This window comes from Drosophila teissieri, chromosome 2R, assembly GCF_016746235.2.
Source record: "Drosophila teissieri strain GT53w chromosome 2R, Prin_Dtei_1.1, whole genome shotgun sequence".
In the NCBI taxonomy this organism is placed as follows: domain Eukaryota; kingdom Metazoa; phylum Arthropoda; class Insecta; order Diptera; family Drosophilidae; genus Drosophila; species Drosophila teissieri.
The window spans coordinates 18,913,024-18,931,488 of NC_053030.1; the positions used below are offsets into that span (position 1 = coordinate 18,913,024).

Below are 18,465 nucleotides of genomic sequence, written 5' to 3' on the forward strand. Positions count from 1 at the left end.
TTTACCTGCGCAGCATTGTTGCTGTACACATTGCTGCGGTTTGCCACTACGCTGGGTACGCGGCTAGTGGGATGGCGTCCTACAGGCGGGTGAGCTATGCCTGTTTCTCTACCGGATCTTGATTCATGTCCCAAATGAGACGTTGGGTCAACACCACGTGTGGTCGAGCTAGTCACCGGCTCTGCTCGACTGGAATTGTAAGGCGGAATGGGCGCCACAATTGGCCGCTCCGACCGTCTTTTCGAGCTGGCTGCATTACTTCCAGTTCCCGCAGCACCAGATGCTCCAGAGGATGCTCCATGACGATGGGAAGACTTCTGGGCCAACAAAGCTTCAAATTGTCGCAAATTCTCCTCACGCCGCTTGGACGCCGAAATGGTGGTGGCCGTTAGCTTAGATGGAGTCACTCCATCCACTACGCTGCTGCTACTACCGCCACGACTGGCGGAGGTGGACATGGTGGAGGAGGAGCTCCTGGCCGCCGGAACGGGTGCCGTGCCAGCTGGTCGCCATACCGCCGGCTGTTTCTCGTCCTGCAACTGCTGCTTCTGCTTTAGAGTGGCCCTCATGGCCAGCACCGTATCATTATTCTTCGTGTCGGAGGCAGTACGTGCCAGTTTAGCCTTCACAGCATTTGCTCCGTTTGTGGCAGCTGCCGAGTTCTTGGAATACGCTCCGATCGAGTTACGACCGTCGCTGCCACGCTGGAATTCCGATAGCATCAGCTCATTGCTGTCATCCAGATCGCCTGCCCGCCTGCCGCCCAAATACTGAAAGTCATTCTCGGAGGACATGTCACTTATGCCCGGTCGCAAAAGGTTTTCCGTTTCACCGTAGCGCTTGCTCTGCTTGCGCTTGATCTCCAGTTTCATGACGTCCATCGATGATTGGGATTGTTGGTTTTGCTGCTGTTGCCTGAAGCTCTCCTCCACGTTGTGAATGTGCTTCTCGATGGAGCCGAGGGCAAAGGACACACCGGCATCGTCTTCGGTAGACAGAAGGCGTGGCATAGGCGGCTTTTGGCGTTCTTTGGGCGTGGGATGCGGCTGCAGGGTGGGCAAGGCCGATACGGCTATTCTGGGCAATGGAGTGACTTGGGCATCACGTCGTCGCAGCTCCACTATGCTGTCGTCTTCGGTGGCTCCATCGAGATCCTGGTTGGCAAGATGTGTTGGACGCAGTTCCGTTACCTTTTCTATTGCCGGCAAGTTATTGCTGCTATTATTGTTGTTGTTGCTGCTGCTGGTGATGCTGCAGCTGTGGTTGCTGTTCTGGTTGCTAGATGGCGCCACACTGAGCTTGGGCGGTGCAGGTGCCGCCCCCTTGCGGGCGGCATACAGCCGCACACTCTTCCTGGTGGCATCGCCGCGATTCAAGTCAGGTGTTGTGGTAGTGGTGGCCTCCATAGCTCCTCCGTCTTGCTGTTGGTTTCGGTTTCTCTGCGTTTTTTCTCTCTTTGGCTTTTTTGTCGTGGCACTACTTCCCTTGAGTGTGTTGGTGCACAAGTACTTGTTGCTCGGAGAGATCGCTACTTTTTCTTTTATTTTATTTCTTTTTCAACTGGCGCTTGGCGTGTTTATTGTTCTTACACTGTGAGTTTGGAAAAATTATTAACTTGGGTTTGAGGCTTCGGAAGTACAATGCAGCTCACACCGACAGGGGTAACCGAATGTGTGTGCGTCCGTTTGCATTGGGCTTTCTAAATTCTTAACGTTACTTTTGTTTGTTTTTGTTTGTTTTCTGTCGCCTAACCAACACACAACAAGTCGCAGTTGTTGCGCATTAAAACCTCGAAAATGAATTAAACACACAGCCAGCAACTTCCATTTCTACGTATGTACATATGTATGTACAGATGGGCGGACGGGGAGTGTGTGTGCGTGATATTTACGACAACAGGCGGACAAGAGCTAATCTGTCTCCCCGGTGACACTGAAATAAACACACGGCAGGCGATGTGGGGATGTGAAAGGGAGGGCAATATACCTAAACACACACCTACATAGCAAGAGAGAGTGCGCGAGAGAGAAAAATGAACTGGCACCTACACACCTGTGGTGGAGGTGAGCTCTTGTGCGTGTGTTTGTTTTCGGTCTCTTTCTCGCATATTGCTCTCTCCTACTTCTACTGCTGTTGCACAAGCTCAGCTGAGATGCCCTCGCTCTCTCTCGTGTGTGTGTCACGCTTTTCCTGTCCCCACCCCCACCCTCCTATCCCACGCTCTCTTTTCAGTTTTATGATTCATTTGCCTTTTCGCTATTTTCCTTTGTTGCTTTTAATTACTGTCTAAATAGTTACGATGTGGAGATCTACAAGTATCTGAACAATTCGTTGGTACGAGTCGTTAGTTGCTGGCTGGTTTTATTCCATTTTTTTCGTCGCTGCTTCAGTGAGCAAAGCGAAAAGCTCCAATGCACACACTCATACACGGGCGCACCAACACATTGAAGCAAATGAACTACTTTTAGACAATTGAGCCGACTTTTTCACTGCTGAAAAACACAGTTAGGTTATATACATTGGTCGTTTGATAGTGTGTGCGTATTTTCTTTCTTTTTTTTTCACTTCAGCTATGGACAATAAAAAATCACATTTCGCGCAAATCCCGATTATTAAAAGGTTCGTTTCGTTGGCCGGAGGAGTTCTTAGCCGTACACGCTTATCTTATCGCAGAGGCACGCGGCTTTCGCAATTTTTCGCACTCGTTTTACGTGGGGGTTTGGTTATTGGTACTAAATTATAGCTTCTCCTCTGTAACTCTGACGTAAACGTCGCCGATTGACTACGACTACAACTATACGATTTACAACAACAAAAAACACAGCAAAACGCAGAAGACACCGAATAACAAAGCTAAACAGGGCTCAGCAGCCAAAGAGCCACTTGGCCACTCAGCAACTGGAACTGGAGTGCCGGAGAGCGAGAGCGCGGAGTATTCCAAAAGCACGGAATCGCTTGGAGCAGCGACGTCGACTGCGGCAGCGGCGTCGGCCTTAATACACCAACACACCAGCACAAGCACACGATCAGTGGGCAGCCCTCTCCACTGGTGGAGCACCACTACCACCAACACAGTGAGTATCTCTATTCGTATCTGTATCTGTGTACTTGTTCTCCCACAAAGAGAAGCCCCGTTTGGAGCTCGAAAGGTGTGCGAGTGTGTGAGTGTGCGAGTTCCACTGAGCGTAACGCTGGGAAAGAAACTTTTAGCCGTGTTTGCTGCCAGAGTTTAGTGTTCTGCGCATGTGCGCAATATACAAGTTCCACCAAGTTACGCAAAGCGCTTCTTCCCTGATTCACAACGATTATAGTAACTTTCGATTGGACTTTGCTTCTCTATCAAAATCAATCAATCACCTAATACGTTCAAATGCTACCTTCTGAGTTAATCAGTTGATTAGGATTGCATTATGTAAGACCGCTCAGTAAAAAATCCAAAAGGACATGATGACCTTATCACATCTACACTTATCTATCAAAATGAAGTCGGAAGACTACAGTCGTCGCGAAGATTTCACTAATCAACTTCCCTATCATCCCCCATCTCTCTATACAAATAACCAGAAACAATAACCGAGGAATACACAAAGTTCGGCACTTAAAATGCAATCTCAAAAAGACTATAATAGTGTACACAACAGCTTGTCGTCAAATGATTACAAGTCATTTGTTAACCGATACAATGGAATTGGTAAATAAAACATATAGAGACACAAGTGATACAACAGAAACCAAGCACATAAGGTATACTCAAAAATTAATAATAATGAAAAGAGAGAGAAACTGTTGTGTCTCATATGAATATTTGATTACTCTGTTAATTTCAACTCGCCAAGTTGGGTTTCAATTTACTTCTACGAGGTATCTAGTAGCCGAGCCGCAATAAAGTGTCCGTATTAATTAAGCTAATTGAATAACTTGCAGCTTAATCTACATTAAAACAAGACAGCGAGATTTCAGTCAAGTCTTTCCAGGTCCATACAGAAGCATTAGAGATAAAATTCCAAGTTTCGCATGTTCGCTAACAGCAGGGAAAACTAATGAGGTCAACTATTATGAACTTGTCCCCCCAGCAGTGCAAACGCTTTTAGGAATATACTAGGTGTTTTGAAACAGGGAACCTGTAATCCCTATAATTCCCTAATCTTCAAACGTATTTGCACCGGGGTTTATTGTAGCATTTGTGTGATAAGACTGAAAATATATATTAGTTTCCATATGGATTATAGGAATTCAATGTGGGGTAACAAAAATCTGAAATTAAACAAAATCCATAATCAAAATAATAGAAATCGTAATTCATTCGATTGCGGAAAACAAAACCAAAACCGTGACAAGTACAGACAAAAACGAAACAGCGATTACGATTAGATTGAATGAAGGTGGCAGCACAACAACGATAAATTTGCAATGTTCATAAATTAATGGGTGAGTGTGAGAGACCGACTAACTTAATGGCTTTCCTTAGAGGCAGTAAATCATACAGCCCCCACTCTCTTCAAGTCAAGTAGCAAGGTCAAGTGGTCTTATACCTATGCCTAATACCCTGCCTAATCTCCAATATAATAAGTAACATAATTTCCAATATCGCAAGCTCCCAGAATAAGAACTCCATCATACCATCATTATATACATAAGTGATGCAACAGTTTAGAGCTACCATCGATGGTTTTCGATAAAATGTAAGCAACCATCGATAATATCGATAAAATCAAATATAAGGATTGTACCAGAATGGAGTATTCCCTCTCCATATCCAAGATTACATACCCTCGAGTGGCGAGCCTTGTCACTGGATGATGCCGACTCCTTGGCCTTGGGCCTTTCCGCCTTGCTGGTGGCCACAATGGGCAAGCCGCCGTTCTCGATCATTGTCACCACGATCTTATTGTTCCGACTGCTTACGGTGCCACCCCCACCACCACTTGCATAGGATGAGTTCCCCGCCGCAGCTGAAGCTGCATTCGTGGCCGCCAGATTCTTCTGCCGCAGCGCGTTCGAAAGCCGCTGCTTTCGTTCCGCCCGAGCCTCCTCCTTTTCCCGCTGCAGCTTGGCTATGGTGGCGGGCGTGTGGCTTTTGGAGCGCTTGAGAAACCTCATCAGTTGGCTCTTCACATTGGTGGCGGCACTGCCATTTCCCTGGCTTGTGGCATCGCCTATTTCCTCTGCCTTGCTGGATCTTCGGGATATTTGAGCCTTGGTGGGTGCCTCCAGGCGACGGAAGACTCCATCGGCCATTCGCACGAAACAGCCCTCGGACATCTTGTGAAAGGAGTCGGATGGCAGTTTGTGGAAATCGCCATTGGGACTGCGGTAGTAGCAGTGATCCGTCCGATGATAGCCATCTCCCACAATATAGAACTCATTGCGCCCCTCCTTGGGCGCCACAACTGCTGCTGCTGCAGCCGAGGATTCGTTAGCCAGGTCGTCAGTCTTGGCACTGCGATCCACGGGCAGTTGAAAGGCCATCAGTTGGGTGGTGCTACTGCTGCTGCCACCGGCTGCATCCTCTGCAGTGATGGGCAGGACGCTACCAGAAGTCCCCTGGCCGGGATTAACTGGTTTCAGCTCACTGATCGTCACCGGACGACGTTCCGGGTTCTTGCGCATGATGCTTCCATTGCGCAGGAGTGAATCTCGAAGGAGGGAGAGCTCATCCTTACGCAATGGTTGCACCAATGTGGGGTAATGTTTCGAAGACGAAGTCGACTTGCGGGTAGAGGTTCGACGATTTCCAAACTGTGAAGCCGGCTGTGGTGGTTCCTCCTTGTTGTTGTTATTGCTACTGTGGTGCATCTGCCGGTGACTGGAAGTCTGGCCCATGGTGGGTGCTTTGGTGGCTTTGCGGTGGGCGGTTCACTTGGTTGGTTCGTGGCTGGGTTGCGGTGGTTGTTTGCTTCGTTCTCGACGCGACTCGGTGTTCACGGTATACGGATTATTGGCCCAGTTGCAACGAAACTGAGACACATATTCCCTCGTTCTTCGCGTTGGCAATAATCACAGCGAATTTCGTGTGTAAACATTGAGAGCCCTGAATGCGCGCGTATTTGTGTGCATAAAAGTATGAATAAATTTTGTTCGTTTTGTGTATTTTGTGGCACAGCAATCACAATTCAGGCACAGCTTTGTCGCTTTTATTTCGAAAAGACCATCTTGTTAAATTCTATTAGAGCACAATGAGGGAACATTGGAGAAGCAATCGCAGTAAAAGTCACAGTCTCTCGGTCACTAAATTGCAAACACAATTTTACTGGGCAAAAATTATTTGGATTCGCAATGCACAGAGTAAAAACAATATCATAAGAACTGATATTCCCATTTAGCAAGCCGCTTAACCAGTTAAATTAGGTATGGAGAACTCTGGGTTGCACAACTAAATTTACTTGTCAAATATAAAAGTAATATGTATCTAAGTTTGTCATTAACCAGTTTATATTTTTATGAAAAACTAAAGTTCTGCTTTAAATGTCAGTGGTCTAGTTCCTGTTTTATAACCAATTTGAAGAGTTCAAAATGGGAATTAAAGTGCTGCTAAATGTATCTCTGTGCATGAAGCTATTCTTCTTTATCTTTGCTTTCTTCGGGGATATTTGTAAACTTGTTGATTACATGGCGCGTGAGGGGGGCTTGGGGGATTCTTTAAAGTGAAGGGTGGTGGTTTTAGATAACAACACATGTCTCTTATCAGTTATCGCACTTTACACATCTCTCTCCGTGTGAGTGTTTCTGTTTTTTGTGGACACAAGACACTCGCGATAAGTTCCACAACCATTCCAGCTGGGTTTGCTTTTGTATGGCTGAGTGTGTGTGCGTGTCTGTCGCTGTGCGGATTGTGGATCGTAAGCCTTGGCACGCCCGATACAGATACGCAGATACACAGATAGTAGAAGACCAGCAACAACAACAACAAAATAAGCGTTAAAGAGACAACGATGAAGCCCCACACATTGCTGTTGCTATTTCTGTGATTCCATCTCGCTCTCTCTCTTTCCGTCTGTCCAGTTGTTGTTGCTGTTCTTCTGCTAGTTACCTCGTTTAAGCGTTACTTACACACACACTAGCACACAGCGACTGTTGCTTTTGCGCGTGTGTGTTTTGGGTAGGAATTTGTTCGTTTTTTCCTTTTCATTCCGCTTTCGTTCTTTTCGCTTGCACTACAACTGTTTTTCTTTCATTTATTTTTTTTTTGTATTTCTTGTCATACTCGTACTTTATAATTAAATTAACTTATCACCCGCAATTGGCTCATTTCTCAATGTATCTGCGAGTTGAAGTGGTTGGCTCAAAAAAAGCTGGATACATTTCACTGGAACTGCAACACACACGCACACATACACACAGATATATGTAGATGGGCACTAACACACAGCGAGAGTCCAAGCTGGAAATTTATAAATTAAACACTATTTAACCGAATTTATTTATAAACACACGTGCGTGTGTACTTAGTCAGTTAGAGAGTGTGAGAGCGACTGTGACTTTTCCTACGTCAATTTGGTTTATTTTAAGCTGCGTACTCATGCCCTTGATTTCATTCTAAGTGAGCTTAGCTGATCGGATTAGCCAGTGACGTTGTTCTTTATCGCGGATGTTGTAACGCCAGCGATTTGTATTCAGATTCGTATTCCGATTAGGATCACAACTATGCGAACTGCGCTTTAGCTTTTTTGCAATCTCTTCGCCTTACTTCTTTTGTTTTTTTTCTTTATTTTTTCGCGTTCTGCATTGTTTTGACGTAACGCCCTTGTGCTTGTGCGATAATAACTGGTCACAATGGCAAACGGCGAATTATAAATTGAAAGTAACAAAAATAACAACAAATATATACCAGGGGAGTCAACTCATCGCGGGGCGATAACGATACAGGCTAGGCGATATAGCAACGATATCGGTGGAGAGCGACGGATAATGACAACAGAAAACAGCGCGACGACGGTGACCACACGAATGAAGTGGAACTTAATACTAAAACAAGCTTTCGACCATCGCTGCTGTATGCTGGCTACTTTTGCCATTGTGGCTGCCGCCGATGTGGATTGTAATTCTGTGGATGTGGCGAGCGAGCGAGCGAGCTTGGCATTTTTGCCAAAGTTCTGGGTCTGGGAAGGTCGTTGTTGTTGTCTTTGTTATTGTTGTTGCTGCTGCTGTTGCTGTAGCTACTCCAAGACAACAACGACACACCCAATAAAAATCGTGTGCAATCTGCAGGTAAGTGCAGGTGATTCATACCCACCACGCACATACACTTACTCAAAAAAACTGGTAGAAACCACACATATTTCTCGCCAAACATTGAGAAACTTTGAAGAGAAGGAGAGAGAACTCGGAAGAGCTTTGGCAAAGGGATCCCCAGATGAGTTTGGGAACCTGTCTGCGAGCCGAGCCCACATAAACATCAACTCAGCATAATTTGAAAGACTTCCATTGGAAGTTCCAAGATAGCGAGGCAGAGAATCCAGTAGGTAGCCTTCTTAAAGAAATTCAGTGAATCTTTAAAAATATGGAATTTTTAAGAAATGAATCTTTTCTTCATATAATTAATTTTTTGTCAAAATTCCGTTCAACATTTTGAATAATATTGCTTTAATGATGTTATAAGAACAATATCAAACAAGAAGAAGAGACCCCAATAAGATTTCAAAAACTTCAGGTTTTCATCACCCGAATATATCAAAACCTCTTGAAACTGACGCAGACCAGAAATGTCTTTCAAGAGGAAATAACATGCCAAATATTAAGAGATCGTTATAAGTTAGTCACTCACGAGTCCACACCTAACGTCCACAAAGGCAACTAGTTAAGCTTATTTACCTACACCACGTAAACTATTCAAGTGTATGTCGGATACAAACACACAAACCAAGGCAGAGAATTATTTAAAATCAAAACAGTTATATGATTGTGCGAAGAGCAGTACGGATCCCACGGATTTGACTTGGACAACAAAGATAAAGACAGAGAAATAGAGAGGAGATATAGACTGACTGACGTGATGTGATTATCGAGAATTGTTTAAAATACTATAATTGCACTTCTGAATGGACGTAGTCAGCTGTATTGACTCAGACTTTTCGTTTTTCGAATGAAGCAAAGTACACTCATTTTGTATATACTTTGAACTGTTGGTGCTACCAATTAGCAAGTACGCAAAAGATACGGTAATGTATAGCAGTACCACCCAAATTTCTCGTAAAAGAGTAAATAAAGTAACCGCTATATTTGTATATATCAAAATCATTAAACAGGTCCCAGATATGGTATAGTCTTAGATACCAACCCATTTGTCGTGTTAAATAGAGTTCACTGAACTTTTCGATTTGATACTGTAACATAACAAAAGCTATGATACAAACGATATACATTTAATTTAACACTGTGTTCACAATAATGATGATATAAGAAAAACAATGAGATGTATACGAGTTTTGTATTACTCATAATATGAGACATCAGTTATAGTAGATAAAACTAAACGTGTCCCTTACAAACGCAGACTTCTAGTTCTAATATATGATATGATTTTTTAAGCCGATTTTAAGATGTATTTATATACTTTCCCCCACCTGACAAAACACAGAATTATTTGTGGTACGGCACATTTGACACAAACGGAAGACTCCTGTAAGGCGAAGCTTAGATCTTAAAGTACATTAGCTACATCGAAAAAAAAGATTAGAATTTAGCTGTGTAGTTCTTCCATTCTACAAGCTGGTGTAAACTTTAAGAGACTTCACTTCACCTTAGCCAGGCTACCTTCCCTTGATACCCTATCAATGGACCACACAAATATTGATGACCCAAGCCACAGAACGTAGTGCAAGATCAAACAATAGATGGGTTGGTGAATAAGGCCCCCAATAGAGACGGACTTAGGGACGTGGGGACGGATGATAGGTACGGATACTGAGGAAACCCAAAGAAGGACTCACCTTGGCGGACGAGGTTCGTTGCTTGATCGCGGAGGGATGAGCCGAGTGGGTGCTGAGCACGTTCTTGTTGACGGTGGGCGCCACTCCGCTGCCGGGGGTGTGGTGATGGTGGTGGTTAATCGCTGTGCCGGCCACCGCCGCCGAGTTGTTGCTGGACAAGCGGGCACCGTCGGTGGTCATGTTGTTGGCCACATGATGGTGGTGCTGGTGGCTGTGCTGGTGCGAGTGATTGGTGTTGGCCGCTGACGCCGAAACGGGCGCCGGACCCTGAGACACTGATCCCACTCCACCTGTCGCTGCCGCCCCCGAGGTCGGCGTGGGCGTGGCCGCAGTACTATTGCTGGTGGCCGAATTCGAGGACGTTACAATGGGCATCATTGTGTTGGTGTTGGCGACTGGCGTTGTCGTTGGTGGCAGTGACACAATGTTTGCATTGGCCGAATCATGCTGCTGCTGCTGTTGCTGTTGCTGCTGATCCTTGACCGAATGCGAGGATGTGCTGATCGAGTTGGTGGCGTAGGTGGCGGTTGTGCTGGAGACGGCGGCCAGTGGTGGCACCGCGTTTGTGGCGCTCGATACTGGCGCCGCCGGTGCTGCAACATTGGATGCTGTGCCATTGGACACGCCATCCGCTGGCAGGGCTTCAGGAACTGGCTGCAGTGTGGTGCGCATTGCTGTCGACATATTTCCAAACAGTCCAATAGGGATTCTTAGAGATTCTGCACGTGAGATTCGAGTATTTTCGGGAGTCTTTCGGGTTTCGGTGCTTAAAAGTAGTCAAATGCCCAATGGGTTTCTATCATCCGTGGTACTCCTTCACATCTGCAAGAAATAAGTGCACTCAATTAGTATGGAGCGAAACAAAGCAGACCATTTGTGTATTTCGGCACTTATAATATGGCTGGCCATTCACTTGCCATTATCAAAAACGTAGCCAATTACCAGCTCCGATTACCGACCTCAAGCCATAACACTTTAAAGACACAATAAAAAAAATAATCTCCTTTGTCTGCTTGAGTCTACTAGCTTTGTCCACACAAAGTAATGCAGAAAATCAAGTTGACCACTCAATACGAACCACTAGAAGCAGATTACTCAGACATTACAAGTGTAAATTCTTACTATTCTCCCTTAATTATCCAGCTACTCAATTTATCTTTTTCAAGGGCAGCGATCTTAAGGTAATTTAATATTAATTAGTTATATTAGTTAAATCAAGTCTTTAAATGTAGCTGCATTAAAAACTATACTAAGTAACATTAAAAACAAAATCGGATTCCCAAACGACAAGGAAATTAATGGTTTAATTACTATTTTAATGAACTCAAATATTAATGGAAAATCGATTACGCGAACTAATAGTTATAATACTAATTTAGGAGTCGTATGGTATTTCAGTATAGATTGGTTTTGTATAAACTGAGTAGTAGCATGTTTACATTTTTTGAACTAAAAATATTTTAAGAGTTCGAAAGTAATAACATTTGGCTTATGGGGTTTACCACTGAGCTCTACAAAAACAAGTTCCGATTGATTTTATTCGGTATATAGTCGTCGGTCAGGAAGTCGATGACACTCTCGATTTCGGCCTTTAACTGAACGTCCTGCAGCATGCGCAGTTCCTGCCGCACTCCCGGCTCCAAATCGTTGCGGGCGAGGAGGTCATTGATTTTCTTGTTGTCGCCGGCAACCAGGGCAACCGCTCCAGTGCCGAGTGCGGGAATCTCCGAGGGGTGCAACCCAATCCAACGCAGCGCAGGTGTGGTTAGTCCTTGGCTGGAAAAACTCATCGACTGCGAGCCATGGCGATAGACAAGCATTATCTCGACGCCAAATGGATCGGCGTCCACGAGAATGTAGGCCGCCAGTTGGTTCTCCACGGTCAGTCGATGGACAATCCTTCGGGTACAGCAATCGGGATATCCTTTTCCAGTTATCAGGATGAAGCGGCGTTCAAAAGTGCCAAAAACATTTCTGGATAAGAGACCCTGAAATACCGATTCCTTTTCAACGATCAGTATAAATTCCGCCTGCGTTTCGATTCGATCTATCTTCTCGGGATCCGTGGGCAATGTCATAGGTCCACCATACAAGCTACTGTCCAGAACATCTCCGTTAGTCATTAGCAGCCTTAGGTCGCCTGCAAGAGTAACCGGATGAGCACGCAGCCTTCGATTAGGGTTTCCAGATTAACTCACCTGCCACCAGGCCCTTGGAGGCGGCCAGTATGCCCAAGCTTAGCGGGGATGTGTTCAGCATACGACACACATCCAGCCTGGCTTCGGCAATCCTGGACTGCGACCGGATGAGCAGAGGATTGTCATAGTATAGTCCACGGACGGTGAAGCTTCCTCCGTGGACTTGCAATCGGTGCACCCGGGAGAGCATGTAAATCAGCAAACAAAAGCTATGGCGACTTCCGTGATTATTATAGCTGACCCGTCGATATTCCGAGATCATGTTTGCGGCGGAATTTCGGGGAACACGTAGAATGGCATTGCCTTGGATTAAGTTGCTCAGCAGCTCGAGGGTAATTCTTTCTATACTCTCCGCAAATTCACCCATTGTTCTAGCAATTTACTTATATTAGGCACGGATTCTTAATAACAAATCTGTAAGGCTTCTTGATTTCGTACTTTCGTAATTAATCATCTACAAAATAAGGCTGTTTAATATCCAAATCAAAAGAAATTGGCAATAAATCTAGTTTTACGTGTGGTTATAACCACATGTAATACATTCTAAGCTACATCTTAACAAGGTCTTGTTTTCTTAAACAGTTACATTTTGGAATTTCCCCAACTTTATGTATCCTTGCTCCCAATTTCCTTTAGCACTGAATTCGCATGAATTTTAATGTTTATGCGAATGAGTTCAATGGTTTGAAACATTCTATAGAATCTTGAGTGTAAGCACATTTTGGTCTAATTTAATTGCACAAGGGTGCCACGCCCCCAGGGTTTTCTATTTGGTTCTTTGAATGCCTTTGTCACAAGCGGAAACCCCGCAGGAATATGAGTGAAAACTGTGGGCTGAAACGCTGAAACACGCCCACCGACCTACGCACAGTAATATTTCATAAATACGTAAGCAATTCGTGGACTTACATACCATACGAAAATCAAGTGGGCTTTGCACATACTTATATCTGCTTTTGTAAAAGTTTATCGCGTAAATCGTTGCGTGGAAACATTTCGAGGGGGGTTATAAATAATTTCCGAAAGGAGCTTGCTGGCTAAAAATATACCATCGAAATGAAAATTCCCTTTCGGTGAAAACAACTGTTTTTTAAAAATTTAAGCACGCACACTAGTGGCAGCCGAAGAAAGCGCGAGGGAGATGGAGAGTGCCATAAGTTTATGTGAATTTCTTTATTCGGTCTTTCATTTTTTCTTCTTATTTTATTATTCTTTTTTTCTTCTTTTTCGTATGTGCAGAAAAGTGTACTCGTTATTACAAAGCAAGCACACATACACCGAGTGGGGGCGGGCGGGGGACTTTTCGCTCTCTTTCGGGAGAAAGAAAGAGAGAGTGTGGGGGAAAAGAGAGAGCGCCAACGAATGGGCTAGGAAAACTAACGAACGGAATGAAACGAAACGGAATGGCAGCCCAAGTATTGATTTGCTGGTTATGGTGCTGCCACTTCTTGTACTTACCAATCAAATACAATTTCCGATCGGCCCAAGAAAAGCTAAAGCTGAAAAGCTATTCGCTCTCTCGCTCAGAGAGGAGTCGCTAGCTGCTGGTCTCTGCTGTTGTTGTTGGTGTTGCCATCGATGTAACGCATATTATTATTTAATTTCTTTCGATTTTCCCAGTTCCTTTTCCGATTTCGTTTACCCGAAAGTGGTTAGGTTTGGAAAGGCTCTGCTTTTTACCGACTTTTACCGAACGAAAACGACGACACACACAACGAAATGCAAATGCAATACATAGCTTTCTCACTCGCTCACTAGCTAGCTCTCGCCCGCTCTCACTCGCACAGCAGCAGTAGCAGCAGCTCTTTGGTTTTCAATCAGATTTTTCTTTCTTATATTTTCTTATCGCGATGGTTTTTTTTTCCTTTGCTTTTTTGTTAAAGAAGAACGGTCACCGATTTTTCACAAAGATTACGAACGCACCCCCACTTCTCTTCCCTCTCACTGAAAAGCCACAATAATAACAACAACAACGACAGTCTTGTTGGCAACAAATGGAAATATTCGCTATATGCTCTGCGCTGCTCTGCCCTTCGCAAAACTAATGTGTATCCGCGATGGGTAATGGGTAACTTGATATTGATACGATTACTATTATTATTATTGATAGCCGACATAAGCGGTGGCCGCAATTGGCAAACGACGATTGTCCCGCTCACGCAACGCAGTTAAATATTACTATTTTCCTCCGTCTACATCCACTTTGGCAGCAACAAAAGTATGTACGTCTCGGTCTCTCAAAAAAATTCACATTACGATACGGCAGCCATATTGTAGCAGTGTTGCCAGCTAGATGGACTTCAAAAATACTAATAATTTTCCCCTGTGGCTTCTAATATACTAAAAAGACCGCTTGCTCTAATCCAAACAACCGCGCCCCACAGTCTGAGATTGAAAAACTAGCAATTTAAAAAATCATGTAAATCCAAGTTTCGAAACTGGATATGGACTACACAACCCTATGTTTGTAATTTACAAGTTTGCTTTAATCCATACGCCAATTTATTTATATTTTATAAAAAACTTGTAGAAATAAGAGAACTATGCTTAGAAATAAATAAATTAAGATATTCGATATTGGTTGAAGAGAAAACCACATACTTTCAGGGGCAAATAGAGGTGTTTTGGAGCCGCCATCCCCCTGCGGAAACGGCCACTTTGATTTCTACACCGCTTCCCTAGCAGGTCTGGCAGCACTGCTTTAAGAGAGCGTGCTTTGTAAACTAAAGAGAACGATAAAGCATTTTTAAGAGAAATACAATCATTTCTTGAAACCGTCACTGTTGTTATTCAAGTTTAAAAAACGTTATATTTATGAATTTTGAGTTAATGACGAATATTCTCCTACAATTGTAGTGAAAAAAGAAATGTTATTTGTTTTTTTTACTTTTATTTCAAAAAATATGTATTTGTATAATAAACAATTTATCTAGTTTATGTGAGTCACAAAAGTGCAGGAGAAGGCTCCTGTTGAGTTCAGTTAACGATAAAAACAAACTTTAAATGATCGTCTTCCATTGAATAAATAACTAAGATATCAAAGCTCTCTTCTCCCTTTAAAATTAAGTAGTATTTGTATTACCTTCTCCCTGGCTCTCAATTCTCTGAAGGATTCTATATGGAAAACCACGACACTTAGAGGTACACAGATTAAAGAATGTCTAGCTAAACACTACTTATCCAGTCGCTTATATGAAAAGGGAGGAAATTAGTAGAATAAAGAAACCTTAAAAACTGAAAGTCAAAAATAAATTATTTGATAATTAAGTTAAGTCAAATTTGTATTATTTGCTAACTGGCGGTGATTTTTTCCAGCATTTTAACAATCCCAATGCTCCTTGTGGTCTTTGTAAATGCAATAATTTTTCTGAGTTTTTCTAGATATTTATGACCTTATATCCCATATCAGTGAATTGGTTGTGAGGGTTTTGAGCTGCTCTCGATCCACTTTCTAAGTAAATCCCCAGGCTGAATAGTTGGCTGTTGTTGCGGAAGAGTTGTCCTCGAGTATTGATATTCACTTGGCGTTATTGTGGGTGTGGGCGATGGCATTGGAGGAAAAACTGCGAGATTTCGCTGACTCTCGCGGGCTTCGGACCAGCCGTAGTCCCTTACAGTTGGTGCAGCGGTTCCCCATTGGTTTTCTGGACGTGGCTGCGACTCAAATCCAGAAGATTGAGACGATGTGCGGGAAAGTTGATTCTGCTGTTTCTCTTCGTAATGTCTCATTAGACTGGCAGTGCTTAGATCCTGGTTGACACTTTGATTGGCTGCCACCCAGGCGCTTACATCAGCTCCGCCGACATTCCTGCTTATGGGCGGCAAACGCGATGGCATTAACAGATTTTGCGTAGACCTAGTAAAAGCATGGCCTTGGGACAGGTTACTTGGCCCATGGCGATACCACTGTGACTCTAATGGCCTCATGGGCTTCTGTTGGAACATCATCGGTGGCTGGACTCGCGGGGCAACCACTGTAGAGGCACCTCCATAGTTCGAGGACCATGCCGCCTGCTGTTCCATCCGTTGCTTCGACAGATGCAACGAGTCCAGGGACAGCAGAGAAGCAGGCGGCTGGATTGTTCGCTGGGAAATCGTAGGGGCCGGTGAGTGACAAACGGAAGCGTTGGGAATGGACAGACTGCCATTGCTGATATCGCTGCATCCACTTAACTGCTGACTGAGCATGCTCAGTGTTTCCTCATCGCATTCGTCCGCACAGAGGCGATGGAAGCTCTCGCAGGCAGCCTCGTCCTGGTTCACTTGGCTTAACAGATTGGTCCGGTTGGTGGCCAACAAAACGAGGGTGACAACACTTCCCATCAGCTGTAAAAAGGATTTCTTTAAATAAAGTTCAAATATAAGTTAACTCCCTTACTATAAAAGATATTCCATTGATGTAAGGATCCAGGAATTCAATTCCCATGGCATACGCACTCCAAAGCAGTAGAGCAATGGTGAATCGCGTAAGTTTCAATCCGTCGTAAATCTTGTGCAGAAAACACAGGGCCAGCATGGCATATGGGTAGAGCCCAATAAAGCAGGACGCGAAGGTTGCCTGCTGCACTTGCTGTTGGCTCAAACCCAGCGAATACAGCAAGAGCTTGCCAAAGGTACGACCGTACAATAAAAGTTTGGCTGTCATTTCACGCTGTTCCAGGAATATGCCCACTCCCGAAGTCACCACTCTAAAGAAGGCGAGAACATGGGAGTAGGCATAGAACAAGGTTAGCCCAAAGAATTTTCCAAGGTAAGAAGTAAACTGAATGGCAGTTGCATTTGGCAGCCGGCAGAGCAGGCACACAATGTTGACCACAGTCAGGATGGTCATCAGAGCGCGGTATCGCTGCAGTTTGTACTGTTTTTGAGCACTGGCCAATCGGTTGAAGTGCGGCTGCTTAAGCAGCGATGCTCCCTTAATGATGTAGTTCAAAAACTTGGAGCTCAGCACCATTTTCTTCTTCTCGTGCAGGACTTTATTCACATGTCGTTCGCAGCTGCTGCACAGGCGAAACTGCTTCTCCAGTCGTTCTCTACGGAAAATTAAAATGATTATCATTAATTAACTTTGGCTTCGGCTGATATATATAAAAAGAAATAAAATGTTTTATACTATACCCGTAAATAAGGTTATCTAATTTATATGTACACTATAAGTTGGGTTACTTATAGAAACAATCTAATCTAGTTTTCACGTCATTGATTTGCATACCAATGTAGATACGTGTCTTTTGTATTAAGGCATTTGTATATCATATTTGCTTGACTTTAACACGGTAAACTTATTTTATCAAACAAGTTAAATTAAATAAATACCATAACATTATTAATATAATGCGTATCGTCATAGCTATTAAAACTTTGCCAATTTAATTTGCTCACCTGTAAACCTTGAGTTCCTGATCGAATCGGGACTCGTTCTTAGGCTCGAATTGCGAGAGCTTCTCCACCTTCAGGCGCTGCGCCTCGTTGCACTGGTCGCACAGGCCGTTTTTGGGAACTGGAGGATGAGCAGTCAGGACATCCGAGTAATACGAGTTGGCACAGATGCTGGAGCTGCCTTTGGAGCTGTTCTTCTGGGAGCCGATGCTGCAGTCCCGCTGCGACGTCATGTCCCGGTTGTAGTCGCCGTCCTTGGTGAATCCATTGTACTGCTCACACGACGGGCAGGTCCAACTGTTGCGATCCTGGTAGGGAACTCGTGCGTTGCCATTGCAGAACCAGCAGTTCACCCGTGCATCGTAGCGAGATCTGTAGACGGTGCGGGTTAGTTAGTCTCGAATAGTAGTAGGCGATGCATCACTTACCGTATGCTAATATAAGCCTTGAAAAGAAACGTGCCGGCTACAAAGAGAATGGCACAAACAGGTATGGCAGTCGCCGCCAGCGGAATTAGTAGGGTTAGCATCTCTTTAATATTTTGGTAATCTCGCGCGGTTATCTATGCACTCTGGCTGGTGCCTTTGCGGGTCATGAAGTCACTTAACTATCCAGATGCCAGTTAGAAATGCACTTTTTCCAAACTAACGCAACACCGGCATGCAAGTCGGCATTAGCGCGCGCATAAAATAACCACAAAATAATATCGCGGAACTCCTAGTGATGGCAATGGTCAGCCAATGCGATAGTTCCTAATTTGGGCGTCCTATGTCATCTTGGCTTCGAGGTGGAACAGTGCGCAAATGTAAAGGTGGTAGGACTGTTAAAATACTGTAAGTTGGTTTTATAATTATTTTTTATGAACTATGAATGAATATTATCCACTTTTGTTATTTTTTCTGAAGATATAAATATGATAACTTCGAAAAAAGTCAGTCAATAGTTTATAGTTAAAATAT

General features: G+C 44.0%; 3 protein-coding genes across 24 annotated transcripts in view; all 3 read right to left on the reverse strand.

Moving 5' to 3' along the window:
- LOC122612726 (MAP/microtubule affinity-regulating kinase 3-like) overlaps positions 1-13,724 on the reverse strand; it is a 28,124-nt gene extending 14,400 nt beyond the window's left edge. For 3 of the 22 annotated variants that reach the window (XM_043786533.1, XM_043786530.1, XM_043786531.1), the window contains exons 1-2: positions 13,586-13,724; positions 9,930-10,751 (exon numbers count right to left, since the gene is read on the reverse strand). In XM_043786533.1, coding sequence (XP_043642468.1) covers positions 9,930-10,613 — 684 coding nt within the window. In that variant the 5' untranslated portion in view covers positions 10,614-10,751; positions 13,586-13,724. Of the gene's footprint in view, positions 1-5; positions 2,196-2,462; positions 3,402-4,770; positions 6,164-7,828; positions 7,986-9,929; positions 10,752-13,585 lie in introns of those variants that run through there. The other 19 variants (XM_043786522.1, XM_043786516.1, XM_043786526.1 and 16 more) reach the window with 13 other exon arrangements.
- On the reverse strand, positions 11,284-13,693 carry LOC122612728 (meiotic recombination protein W68). Its single transcript, XM_043786536.1, has 3 exons — positions 13,586-13,693; positions 12,128-12,581; positions 11,284-12,069 (listed from the first exon to the last, which is right to left on the reverse strand). The coding sequence occupies exons 2-3, from the start codon at positions 12,492-12,494 to the stop codon at positions 11,441-11,443; spliced, it is 996 nt and encodes a 331-aa protein (XP_043642471.1). The 5' UTR covers positions 12,495-12,581; positions 13,586-13,693; the 3' UTR covers positions 11,284-11,440.
- Positions 13,725-15,042: 1,318 nt separating the features above from the next.
- LOC122614013 lies at positions 15,043-18,310 on the reverse strand. Its single transcript, XM_043788465.1, has 4 exons — positions 17,935-18,310; positions 17,510-17,878; positions 16,506-17,160; positions 15,043-16,453 (listed from the first exon to the last, which is right to left on the reverse strand). Exons 1-4 carry the CDS (start codon positions 18,033-18,035, stop codon positions 15,533-15,535), a joined length of 2,046 nt encoding a protein of 681 aa, XP_043644400.1. The 5' UTR covers positions 18,036-18,310; the 3' UTR covers positions 15,043-15,532.
- Between the last annotated feature and the right edge of the window lie 155 nt (positions 18,311-18,465).